Consider the following 13140-nt stretch of genomic DNA (forward strand, 5'->3'; position numbering starts at 1 on the left):
TGTTACTAATATTTTCCACGGAAGAATTGGAACGTGATAATGGATGAAAATCCGTGCATTTAATTCTGAAGACGGCTAATACCGTAAAGAAAGTTAAAACCCCCATTTCAAAGAAGGCTAAACAGAAACGCCGAGGCCCCCCAGGGTCCTTCACACACAGGAGGGATTCTCGTATCTTGCGATTTCTCCCCACCCCTCGGGAATGCACCCCGGACGGCCGCGGCGGCTCGGAAGAGCTAGGCAGGCCGCCAGGAGGGGCGCCCAGGTGGCGAAGTTGCCACCTCCTCCAGGGGACCCCCGCTCCCCGCGGCCTGGCGATGGGGCGCCGTGCCAGGAGGCCTCCCGGCGGCGGCGGGAGGAGGGCGGGCGGGGAGCGGGGCGGGGCGGGGGCGGGGCGGGCGGGGAAGCGAAAGCGGCCCACGTGTTTGCGGGGAAGGGCCGGGCAGGAAAAAGCGGCGGAGAGCTTCTTAAGCGCCAGAGGCGGCCATGAGCAGGAGGGAGTCGCTGCGGAGCCGCCGAGCCGCCTCCAGGCCGAGCATGCCAGGGCGGCCCCAGCGCACGACGCGGACAGCCCCCCGGGGCCAGGCGCAGCGCAGGCGGGCGGACGGTGAGCGCGGGGGAGACACAGGTGGGGGGGGCGTGGGGGGACGGCGGGGGCGACAGAGGTTGGGGGGCCCCGCATGCGCGGCTCCAGATGTGCTTTGTCGGGGGGGGCTACCCTTGCACGCCCCGAGGCGGGGGCAGAGCCCGCGGGCGGCTGCGCGGAGCTCGACGGGTTGAAAGGCTGCCTGACCCTGCGCGCCCCTTCGGGGCCCGCGCCCTCGGGGCCGCCAGCCGAGTGGTCGCCCGCGCCCCGTCCCTGGCGAAGGGTGCCCGCGCCCCCAAGGCCACCCATGACATGCCCCCGGGCCCCGACTCCCGCGGTGGCCTTGTGGGTGCAGGCGAGCCGGAGTGGCCCCCAAAGGGCCCCGCATACAACTCTGGGGCCGCCCGCCCCACTGCTTCCCGTCCGTCCCGGCCCTGTGAGCGGCGTGATTTCCCGGGAGATGCGGCCGAGCGCTCGGTGGGAGGGTGCCCCTCTGCCCGGCCCTACACAGACAGACAGGGGCCCCATCTTTAGCCTTAGCGCTTGGCTTGCTGTGCCCGCCCCCCCTTCCTCCTTCCCTGTCTGCCGAAGGGAAAGTTCTCCGGGCTGCCAACGAAAACTTGGAGTCCGGCAGCGCTGCTGGGAGGGAGGGAGGGGAAAGCGAGCTGCTTTCTCGGAAAGCCTGTCCGATCCTCCACTCCCCCCAGCCCGGATCTCCAGCGCCAGCGGGGGGACCAGTGCGGACCGCTCTGCTGCCAGGAAGGCCGAGCCACTGGGGAGCCGGATTTGGCCCTCCTGAGCGGGAAGAGATCGCCCCTAGGAAGCCCTTGCAGGTGGACCTCTTCAAAGCCCAGAGGTGGGGAAGGAGCCAGGGGGACCCCCACCCCAAACCACCCTCCAGCGGGGCAAGGACACTCCTGCTCCGGCGTGCACGGGCGCGATTATGGGATGGCGGGGCTGCAGGCACCTCCTCGGGTGGATTTGTGCTTCTTGGAGGATTACTCCTTGGAGGAGTTGGCGGCTGCAGAGTGGCACGCCTGGGCTGCACAAAGGGCCCCATTCATCCCGGCCGGCTGCTTCCGCGGGGGGGACATGTCGACCCCCGGCCACGGAGAGCCCCTTCTCCCAGCCGCCTCTCCCCCACCCGGTCCTCCACCAGCTGGGCTCCGGGCGTGAGGGGGTCGGCCTGCCAGATTTCTCTCTGGCCCTCTGTTTTTGCTGCTAGTTCACCGCCCGGAAAGTTGGCCGGAGAGTTTGGCTCGTGGACTTTGAGCCGGGAGTGAGCGGGCGACCGTGGGGGAGGGAGAAGACATCTGGAGGAGGCGGGCGAGGAGTCCCTTTGTGCTGGAGGGCTCGAGAGGGAGAGCCCAGCAGCTCTCTGGTTGAATCCGCTGGTGGGAACGGGGCCTTGTGAATAAGCGTTTCCCATCAAGGGCCCAGGGAGGCGGCCTGTGGCTGCCACAGGAAAACCGCGTCCAACCGCGCCTTCTCCGCGTTCACGGTGAGCGAACAGTTTCCAGGGCCCGGTGCCAGCCGCCTTGGCTCCCTGTCAAAAGGGCCGCCCCGCTGGCCTGGGGGAGAACAGCGCCCTGCAAATGCCGGGTTTATGGGACCTGACCTCTCTAGGTAAAGGTAAAGGTATCCCCTGTGCAAGCACCAAGTCATGTCTGACCCTTGGGGTGACGCCCTCTAGCGTTTTCATGGCAGACTCAATACGGGGTGGTTTGCCAGTGCCTTCCCCAGTCATTACCCGTTTACCCCTCAGCAAGCTGGGTACTCATTTTACCAACCTCGGAAGGATGGAAGGCTGAGTCAACCTTGAGCCAGCTGCTGGGATTGAACTCCCAACCTTATGGGCAGAAAGCTTCAGACAGCATATCGCTGCCTTACCACTCTGCGCCACAAGAGGCTCTTACAAGAGACCTCTCTAACGGGGTGGCCAAACCGTGGCGCTCCAGAGGGCCCTGGACTCCGACCCCGTGAGTCCCGCAGCCGTGGTCCAAATTTCCTCCGTCTCCTCACCACAACCCGGTGAGGTAGGTCAGGCTGAGAGGGGGTAGCTGACCCAGGGCTGCCCAGCAAGCCTTCATGGTGCAAGTAGAGATTCGAACCTGGGTCTTCCAGATTTTTAAGAGGCACGATGCCTGCAGGGCCCGGCAGCATCTTGGCGATGAACAAGAGATTGGGGCAATCGAGAGTCCAAGACACCCAAAATCTTTTAGGGGACAAGAGAGAGCTTTCATTGTTGTCAATATCATTCTAGTGGAACAGATAAGAAATGTGGTTTATAGTCCTTGGTTTATAGCGCTCTGTCTGGTGCTTCTGGGTCGATCTCCTTGCTCCCTCCGTCCCTCTTTGCAAACCCAAACGGGCCGGGCCTTGGGGCCGTGCTTGTCCCGCGATGGCGGCTAACCTCCTCCCCTCTCTGCTCTCCCAGGAGCCTGCTGCCCACCCTTGGCCGCTGACGCGATGGAAGACCGCCCTGGCTGGCTGGCGCTATAGAATGGTTGCCCATAGCAGCGTGACGCCCGAGCATGGCAGAGCGACGGAGCTGCGTCGGCGCCTGGAGCCCCCCGCCCGGGACCCTTCCCGGCCCCGCATCCCCCCCGGCCGGGCCGTCCCGGACACCCACTTCCCCACCTTCCGCTCGCAGGCGGACTTCAGCAGCATCATTCGCACCAGCGCCCTGCTGGAGGCGTGCGGCTTCTACTGGGGGCCGCTGCCCGTCAGCGCGGCCCACGAGAAGCTGCGGGGGGAGTCGGTGGGCACCTTCCTCCTGCGGGACAGCCGGCAGAAGAACTGCTTCTTCACCATCAGCGTCAAGACGGCCTCCGGGCCCACCAGCATCCGGGTGGTCTTCCAGGGGGGCCGCTACAGCCTGGACGGCAGCCGGGAGGACTTCGACTGCCTCTTCAAGCTGCTGGAACATTACGTGAGCTCCCCGCGGAAAGTCCTCGTCTCCCCGTTGCGGCAGGTCCGCCTACGCCCCTTGCAGGACCTCTGCCGCAAGAGCATCCTCACGGCGCTGGGGACGGAGGACCTCGCCCACCTGCCCCTCAACCCCGTCCTCAAGGACTACTTGGCCTCTTTTCCGTTCAAGTTGTGAAAACGCGGCATTAAACCTCCACAGAGCGAGAGAGCGGATGAGTGCGGAACTGGCGGAACTGCTGGCCACTGGGCCGGCCCACCCCAAGGGCCACGTGGGAGGAATCCACTGGGGCCCTGGAAACGGGGCCTGCGGGGCCGAGAGATCGGACGGGCGGGGGCCGGCACGGAGAAATCTGACGTCTGGATTGCCGGGGACTTCTTGGAAGCAGACCCGTTTATTTTGGAAGCGGTTCCGCTGGACTGGGGCAGATGGAGCTCTGAACACTTGACTTTCGATGTTTACACATTTTGGGGAGGGATTCTTTGCACAATTTGGGGCTCTGGGAAGCCCCTGGTGGGGAGGGGGGGGTTGATTTTCTGCTGTGCAGAATATTTTGTAATTTTATATATATATATGTGTGTGTGTGTGTGTGTGTGTGTGTCTGTGTGTGTGTGTGTGTGCATATATAATATTTTTAAAAGGTGATAATAAAACTTTATTGTACACCTTTTTTTAAAAAAAGTTTTCCCTCCTCTTTAACGGCATGAGATTTAGATCAGACAAACTAAGTGTGTTATTTGTTGGGGGGGGGGGAGCAGGGGACCCCTCCCCTCCCCCCAGTTACCTAACCTCTCTGTTACATGATCCGGTCTCTCTTCATCCCTTCGCCATCTTTGGGAGCAGGTGGATTTTTGGTGGCGTCAGGGAAATAGTCCAAGGTGGCCTTGATTTGACCAGCCAGAGCTCTCCCCCTTAAAGAAGTAGGGACAAACAGGGTTAAATGTACAAAAACATCACTTTCCTTGGGAGCACAGAAGCGGCATGCGCTATCTCCGATGCTCCACGTCTCCCCGTTACGGGGAAGTGCTGTCCAAACCAATGCCAAAGAGGGCCTGACTCCACGGGTCACGAGAGAACGAAATTTTACTTACGAAAACAGAAGCATGTCTTACCTGTCGTATTGGGCACAGGCTAACCTCTCAAAAGGTTCCCCTGCTGCAGCTCCAAGCGCCAAGCTCAAAGAATAAAGAGCAGTTGGGCTTTTGATACCCACAGCAGATGCCCTGTGAGGTAGGTGACGCTGAGAGAGCTCAGAGAGAACTGCTCAGTGGGGACAGCTCGGAGAGAACTGTGACTGGCCCAAGATTAAGGCTGGCTGCATGTGGAGGAGGAGGAGGAGGAGTGGGGAATCAAACCTGCTTCTCTAGACCCCAGCCCCAAAAGCAAGCAAGGGTCCCAGAGGGTCAGCATCTCCTACCCCTCTCCCTCCCGGACCATCTTGCCCGCAGAAGGACAAAATCCAACATGGGGTGGGGTGTGTCCTTTGATGACCCTGCTGCTCACAGGAGAAGACGGTTGCTCTGGGCCAAGGAGCTGGGTGCACCTGCTCATGCGCACGGCCTCTGGCTCCCTTTTGCCCTTCCCTGCAGCTGTGCTGTGTCGAAAGTCTCCCTCCTACGTCCAAGAAGTTCTGGGAGTGGCCCTCCAGGGCCAAGGCATGCACAGGGCTGCCCCCCAGCTCCCCCTGGAGCCGCTCCAGCCCAACAAGCAGCTGTACGGCTGTTTTGGGCCACCCCAAAGGCTCCCCCCTCCCTAGCTGAGCCGGCTCTTTACAACCCCTGACCTTTAGCGTCCTTGTTGCTCAACCTCTCTTCCGAGGAACTGGACTGCAGGAGAGCTTGGGCTGGCCGGTGGGGGAACAGTCCTCGGTCCGCCCCGTGTCCGGACAGGCTGCAGAGGTGGCGTGAGGTGGGCTGGGCTGGGCGGCAGAAGTCAGAAAGCAGCACTGGGAAAAGTCCAGAGGAGAGCAAACCGCAGAATGCAGGGTCCGGAGTCCCGTCCCCAGGAGGAAAGGACAGAGAGGCAGGGACTTTTCCACCAAGGAGGCATGACAGAGAGGCATAAAATCATGCTCGGGGGAGAATGCTCTCAGAGGGCACGTCCTCTCCCTCCCCCAAAAGACTAGAGGGCATCCGGGGACGGTCGGGGTGGGCTGGTGCCCCCCGGGGAGGTGGGTGCAGGCAGCCGGGGGCCCAGCCTGGCTCCCGTGTTTCCTTTTCCCCGCTGAGTCTCGCAGCCCGGCCGTCTCTGAGCCTCCCCTCTCCTCCGCGGCCTACCTGTGCCACAACCACTTGGTCGCTGGCCAGGGGAGGTTCATAAATTTCCTGATGGGGCGATAAAGAAGCCGCCGTCTCCCTCTGCAGGGCACTCGATCCCGTGGCCTTTCCCCGCAACTCTGGCCTCATCCTCTAATTGCACAGCCGGCCGTGGCTCCCCAGGGAAACCAGGACCTGGAGGAGTTATGAAGAGGAGGGAAAGGAGAGCAAATGTCACTTGTGCCCCCATTAACTCCGGCCTTTTTCCGGAGCGGCACTTAGGGGAGGGGGAAACGCACCTTCCGGGATGGGGGAGGTGAGCGGAGGGCAACGCTCTGGGGCTGAAGTTCACTGCTGCACAGTTCTCCCACCCCTGTGCTAAGACAGTGTGGCATAATGGCTAGAGCATCACACTAGGATCTGTGAGCCCCGGGTTTGAATCCCCGATCGTGTTAGAAGAAGAAGAAGAAGAAGAAGAAGAAGAAGAAGAAGAAGAAGAAGAAGAAGAAGAAGAAGAAGAAGAAGAAGAGTTGGTTCTTATATGCCGCTTTGCCCTACCCGAAGCAGGCTCGAAGCGGCTTACAGTCGCCTTCCCTTTCCTCTCCCTGAGAGTTATGGAAGCTCTCAGGGTATTCTTGGGTCAGTCTCCCGTTCGCAACCTAGCCAACCTAACAGAGCTGTCGTGAGGTGGAGGGAAGCGTCTGGGAGAGCTAGGTTCGAATCCCCCACTCCGCTACGGAAGCTTGCGGAGTGACCTGGGCCTAGCCTTGCACTCTCAGCCTGGACTACCTCACAGGGTTATGCGAGGACAAGAATTCAGTCCTTGGGGAAATAATAATTTCAGTTTTTGTAGCCTGCTTTTCCAGGCCCGAAAAGGTTAAAAAAGGCAAATATGCAGCCCAACATAGAATCATAGAATCATAGAACCATAGAGTTGGAAGGGGCCATACAGGCCATCTAGTCCAACCCCCTGCTCAACGCAGGATCAGCCCTCAGCATCCTAAAGCAGTACAGTAGCAAACCTGAGGGAGGATTAAAATGTTGAAACAGACAAAAACGCTTGTCCTCATTTCAGATCTGCGATTGTTTCTGGCGTTTGGATTCACTTCGCAATAAATACTTGCGTTTTCGTGTGCTTGGTGGGCCTTGTGGAGCTAAAGTAATAATAATAAATAAAAATAAAATGCCTTTCCCCAAGAGCTCAGGTTGCTAACAGCAAGCATTAAAAAACATAAAAACAAAAAATGTGATGCAATCATTTTATAACCCCAGCAATAAGATCAGAAATCATTCCAGTCGAAGGCACATTCGGTCCAAACACTGATATCTGCCCATAGCTTGGCTAATGTTTTGAGCAGGACTTGCTTGCAGGCATCGGTCGAAGGGAATGGGCTGAGCCACGGAAATCTGCCGCCCCTCTGCCCCCGAGGCCTCGGTGCGAATCCCGTCCCAAACGGTCCCCTCGGTGCAGAGAAGGGAATGCGTCCCTCTGTGCCTCGGAGAAGGATTTGCCGGGAAATATCCTGGCCACCGATTTCTCCTTCCTTCTCGATGAGATCACTTTGTGTTTACACTGGAAAGCCGTGGGGAGCCGGCTGGTGGACAGAGCCCTGCATGGCCGGGCCCTTACTCAGCCAAACTCTTTGGCAATCTTTCGGTCACAGAACTGCTCTGCCCCCCATCTCACCCGGCTTCAAACAACAGCCGGGCTCCTAACAAAACCTTTTACGCTCTGGCATGTCTGACTCACACAAGTTCAGGCTGGGATCAGCGCCGTGGTGGTGCCACAGGGATTTGGTTTTCTCTGCTGCGAAGATCAACACGGCCGCCTCTCAGCTGCCGGACCTGCCACAGCTGTGTGGACGATACCTGGGAATCGCTGCACAGACCGTAAACTGGGGAATGTTTTGTGCGTTTGGCCTTCCGATGGTCTCCTTTGCTTCCAGGTTCCTGGAAAAGTTGGCTCCTAACAGCCTTTGGAAGGAAATTGAAAGTCAGGCAGGGCTGGGACAGAGTAGATGAATTTTACTGTCTTCTTGCTCCTCACACAATTGCTGTAAGTTCAGATTTTCCGGGAAACCCTTGCAGCTCGGAGGTTTGTTTGCAGCTTTAGGGCTTTCCCTGAGCACTGAGTTCCCCAGAAGTCTGCTGGGGCCTCCTGAGGAGCAGTTAAGAGTGAGAACAAAGTGGAACCTTCTCGTAAGGAGGCATTCTACCTCTGAGTACCCAAATGGGGACACTATTTTATTTGGAGGGGATGAACCCCACCTCATGTATTTATGCATTAAAAAAAAAAAAAAAAGATTTCCTATTTTCCTGCAAACTTGGGGTGGGAGTGCTCCAGTTCGCAGGAAAATCCATTTTGGATAGGCATGGCCCCGACCTGTGGATTTAGGTATCTGCAGATGGGAGAAATGTACAGACCCAGCTCAGGGGATGCGTGGTGAGGATCCCTGCCCTCCGCTGGGCACCTTGCCCCCTTGGGCTCTTGTCCGGCCAGGGGAGGGGGGCAGGAGATGCCCCAACCAGCACCCAGGTCTGCCCAGAGCAGCTCCCATGAGGGAGAACGAAAGCTCAACACCTTTGCGTTTCCCAGGAAGAAAACTGGCCAGACTGGAGTTCCCCACGTGACCTCGTGAGCAGAAGGGACACTGTCATTGCAGGGAAACAGGAAGTTTCTGTGGAGGAAGTGTTTGCTTTCTGGAAAAGCCGTTTCCACACACCTCCACCCTCTAGCCATGGTGGTCTCTGGCGAAGGTCGCCACTGGTGTGTGTGTGTGGAGGGGGGGGGTCCAGATGGGTTTACAGACCAGTTCTTCTCTGGATGGAAGGGAAATCGTGAGGTGGGCTTCCCAATGTCGCTAAGGCAGGGCTGCACACCAAGAGAGCTGGTTGGCCATGGCTGCCTCGGTGTAGCCACCTGGGGCTCCCGGGGTGGTCTCTAGGGAAGGGCTTCTGCATCTTGGCTCGTGGTCTGAGACTGAACCAGGAACCGGTTCACAAGCAAAAACATCGCTCTGCGATCCAAACTGGTTTGCGGGCCACTCAAGCTTTAAACCCGTGATTTCTACTCCCCACAAAAAAGGGCTCTTCACAAAACGCCGTCAACGTCCCCAAAAGTCTTGGAAGTTCATGGCGTTTCTTTTGCAAAACAAGTTCGCGATGCATTTTTGTTTGCGAGCTGCCCTCTGCACTAGCCGGGTCCGATCCAGCTGAGCTTTTGAGAGCTTCACGGATCGAGCTGTCTCAGGCTGTCCAGAGCAGGGCCTCCCGCCAGAAACGAACATCCCTAAATTGGTGGACAAGATCCACGCAGGAAATGTGAAATCTTTCCTCTGCTTGCAACGCTGTATAAAGCAGCTACCCAAACACCGGGCCGGGTAGCTAAATAAATAAAGACACAGGGGAGCCTTCTGCCTGGAGCTATTTCCTTGCTTGCCTTTCCCCAACTGCAGGGAGATTTTTAAAAACCATCCTTGCGAGGTTGTACTCATTCCTGGGACTTCCGCCTCAGAGCTGGAGGGAGGGGAAAGCAGGACAAAGCTCTCAAGCCCTCCCTGGTGGGGTCCAGATCTATAAACACCGGGATGTCTTTCCTGTGGCCGTCACCGGCCTGGCACAGGTGAATGTCCGGAGAAATGTGCCTGCCGGTCGCCATGTCCTTCCCCCCGCCCTGACAACGGCCCCAGGGCTTCCGGGGTCGACATTGTTCCTGTTTTCAAGGCCATCATCTCCTCTTCCCGGCCGGCCGTGTAAGACCTCTGCCGTGCTCCTTGGCCACGGGAGAACAGCTCCCCGTACGCGAAGGCCCGGCCGCTAATGGCGGGGCTTCAGGTGCAGAAAGAAGGTCTGCAGAGCTCTTCCGCTTTCCCGGCTGAGCAATTTGGGAAGCCACATGAAAGAGCAGGGCTTTTCTCTCAAGAAACAACACCCAACTGAACTCTCGCTTTCTGTTTCCTGCCAAATGTGGGGCGAAAATGCCGTCAGCTTCTAGCTCAGAGTAGCAATTCTGCCGGCTGGTTGGAGGTCGTCCCCTTCCCAGCCTGGGTTGCCAGGTTTGGGGAATGCCTGGAGATGGGGCAGGGGGGCGGAGAAGAGGGATACAATGCCACCCACAGGACGCCCTCTCCAAGGCACCCTTTTCTCCTGGGGAAGGGACCACGATGATTTGGAGAGCAACAGCGGGAGAGCTCCTGGCCGCTGGAAACCTTTTCTGCAACCCTCATTCTGTGCTGCTGGGGGCTTCGCCACCTCCCCCGAAGGGCATGCACAGGCCGGGCAATCTTTAGACTGCTGGAGCCCCTTCCTCAGATTTCAAGCTGCCCCCAGGAGGAAAGGAAAAAGTTCTCTTTCTTAGAATCATAGAATCATAGAATCAAAGAGTTGGAAGGGGCCATACAGGCCATCTAGTCCAACCCCCTGCTCAACGTGGGATCAGCCCTAAGCATCCTAAAGCATCCTAAGCATCTCTCCTCTCTGATCAAGACCAGCAAGGGGGAAATTCAGGGCAGAACCGGCTTCCGCTTTCCTTGCACTCCGGCCAAGGGACAAACCAGGAAAGCTGGAGGCTTTCAACATGGCTGGGAGGCCAGTTCGCGTGCAGGACCTGGGTCAGCGTGGAACCCAGGCTTCCTCTGGCATGCAGCATGTGGAGCGCAGCGCGAGAAGTACGGAGCGTGCCCAGGGGGAGAAACCAGCCGTCCAGGAGACGAGCAGCTGCCCCCTCCTCTCGTGGGGAGTGGCAAGGGAGGCCGCCGTTCACGTGCCCAAATTAAAGTCAGACTTTTGCTTTCCCTACAGTCCCTTATCTCTGTTTTCAATGAGCCTCAAGGAGAGAGGAGGCAACCTTTGGACTAGTCCCTGTTTCCTGTAAAGGGCCTGTTTTCTCTGCAGTCAGGGCTTCGGGGCTGGCCCGGCTTAGGTCAACACCGGGGAAGCTTTCTGCGGGCTCCTTCCGGGGTCTGCAGGGGTCCGTGCCTGGGAACTGCTGCCAAGCGCCAGGGGGCTGTCAAGGCCAGAGCTGTGAGTTGCCTGCCTTCTCCAGGGGGTTGGGCTGGATGACCCTGGAGGTCCCTCCCTTCCAACTCGATGATACTAGGCCTCTGCGTAGCAACCCGGGACGTCCTTGGGGGTCTCCCGCCTGGGCCTTCTAGGAAATCGCTGCTCTGTTGACAGCAAGAATAGTAGTGAATCTATCTGTGAATCAGGTTGCTGGGAAAACAATCCCAGCCCGGGGCTGATCGTGCTTCTGCTACCTTGCAGGACTGTTGTGTGAATGAAATGCTGGAGAGGGGGATCGGGATGCCATCCTCCAGGTGAGCCCTGGAGATCTGCAGGAATGACAGCTCCAGACAACAGAGATCAGTTCCCCTGATGCTTTGGGGGCTGGACAATGTGGCCTTGTGTTTTACTCTGCCCCCAAATCTCCTGGTGTTTTGCGATCCCAGTCTGGCAACCCCCCCCCAGTCTCCAGCCAGTTCCCCCTGCAGGCCCACGTGAGTCCTGGGAGGGGTCCTTAGGCAACACTTCTCCGGTGAAGCCAGAGGATCCGGATTTTCGGCTGGATTCCTTCGAAAAGCCCCGTCTGTTGGCAGAACCTGGTTCCCGGTCTTTCATTTCTCCTTTGCGCTCCGTCCACGCCAAGGGCGAGCCATTCTGCTTCTGCCCCAGGCCTGGCCATAAGGAAGAACCAGACCCTGGAAATTCCCTAAAATTCTCCCCATCCAGCGTCTGGCCACGCTCCCACCCGCTGCGGCTTCATTTCTGCAATCTCGGGAACAAGATCACTTCCTTCTTTGCAGAACAACGTCTGAGTCCGGGGCACCTTTGGCGGTGGCGGTGCCTTATAATCTGGAGAGCCAACTTTGGTTCCTGCCTCCTCCTCCACATGCAGCCAGCTGGGTGACCTTGGGCCAGTCACAGTCCTGATAGGGCTTTTTTCACAGAGCAATTTTCTCAGAGCTCTCTCAGCCCCACGTAACTCACAGGATACGGGGAAAAGAAGGGAAGGCAATGGCAAGCTGCTGTGGAACTCAAAGGTGGAAAAGCAAGGAATGAAAACCAACAACTTCTTCTTCTTCTTCTTCTTCTTCTTCTTCTTCTTCTTCTTCTTCTTCTTCTTCTTCTCCTTCTCCTTCTTGCCAACAAAGATTTCGTCAAGGGTTAAGCTTCCCTGGTACCCACAGGTCTTCAGATGCCAGGAAACAGGATTCATTAACTCCTGTGTTTGCATGCGAATTCATTATTCATCTTGTATTGGTATGCTAATTTATCGCCATCCAGGGAGCCGGTTGACTCTCACCAGCCCTTCAGACAAACCTCTCCCCTCCTTCTAGGTAAGACTGAGGCTCTAGTTCTCCATCTCAGCCGCACAGGAGAGGTTAGGCCCAGGATGAATCTCCGCTGGTCAAACAGGAGCGCCCGGACTCCAGCTGCGTTCTGCTGCTTCAGACCCACACGGGGACCTCCCCAGGTCTGTCCTGCCTCTTTGGACAACTTGAACAAGCCTCGTTAGGAATGGGAGGTTCTGGGCGTGAATTTAGACCTCGCTGGCGGTGCAAGGTGGAGACGGCAGACTCAGCATCCTGCAAAAGATGAATAATTGTGTCTGTTTCGTGTCTGCCTTTCTCCCCAGGGCAGACTCAAATAGGTTTTGCTCTCCGGGTGGGAAGAGACCCAGATTTGGAAACGGCCGAGGGGCTGCTGGGTCTGGGTTAGGTAAATTTGGGGCGAGGAGTTGAATATCACAGAGTCCACTTTCCCAGCAGCCCTGTCCGCCCAGGGACATGATCTCTGGCATCATTCCAGGGGCTCTCCAGCCGTCACCTGGAAATTGGCATCTCTTTCTCCCTCACTGGCCACCCGAATGGCCTCTGCAGCAAGGAAGGGGTCAAAGCGCCCCACACAAGCTCCTTGGAAGCAGGCGCCACCAGGGCTGGGAGAGGCGAGTTCCCGAAAACCATCTCAGCCGTCCTCCCTCCGAACCGGCACCCCCCCAAGCAGATCCAAGCAGCCCCCAGGAGAAGGGCCCTCTGCTGGCTTTGCCCCCCCCCTCTTTAAAAGCCTCTGAGGCGCAAGAGCCTCTATTGACAACCCAGCGGAGAAAGAAAAGGGCATTTCTTGGAATCGATACGTGGTCTTTTGAGCGATTGGGGGCTGGCTGGAAGGGAGAAAGACCCGGGGGGGGGGGGGGCTGCAAAGGGATAAATAACGTCAGGCCCAATGGAGGGTGGTGGGGGGGGAGTCGGCCAGAGAGCTGGAGCACAAGCTGACCTTTATGCCGATGCTTGTTTCGCTTCACCTGCGTTCCCCCCTGACCTGTTTCCTTTTCACTTCTGGACCCAGGTTCCTCCTCAGGACGCCCCGTGAGC

The 13140-nt window shown here is 58.2% G+C and overlaps 1 protein-coding gene across 1 annotated transcript; it reads left to right on the forward strand.

Annotated features, from left to right (window-relative positions):
* Nucleotides 1-465: 465 nt before the first annotated feature.
* LOC143828534 (suppressor of cytokine signaling 1-like) lies at nucleotides 466-4154 on the forward strand. The gene is made up of 2 exons (XM_077318885.1): nucleotides 466-607; nucleotides 3024-4154. The coding sequence occupies exon 2, from the start codon at nucleotides 3090-3092 to the stop codon at nucleotides 3690-3692; it is 603 nt and encodes a 200-aa protein (XP_077175000.1). The 5' UTR covers nucleotides 466-607; nucleotides 3024-3089; the 3' UTR covers nucleotides 3693-4154.
* The last annotated feature ends 8986 nt before the right edge of the window (nucleotides 4155-13140 follow it).

Source organism: Paroedura picta, unplaced genomic scaffold (genome assembly GCF_049243985.1).
Source record: "Paroedura picta isolate Pp20150507F unplaced genomic scaffold, Ppicta_v3.0 Ppicta_v3_sca50, whole genome shotgun sequence".
NCBI classification, from domain to species: domain Eukaryota; kingdom Metazoa; phylum Chordata; class Lepidosauria; order Squamata; family Gekkonidae; genus Paroedura; species Paroedura picta.

What these genes read in the sequence shown, in the direction of transcription:
- LOC143828534 (XM_077318885.1), top strand. Translation starts at nt 3,090, where the DNA reads ATGGTTGCCCATAGCAGCGTGACGCCCGAGCATGGCAGAGCGACGGAG.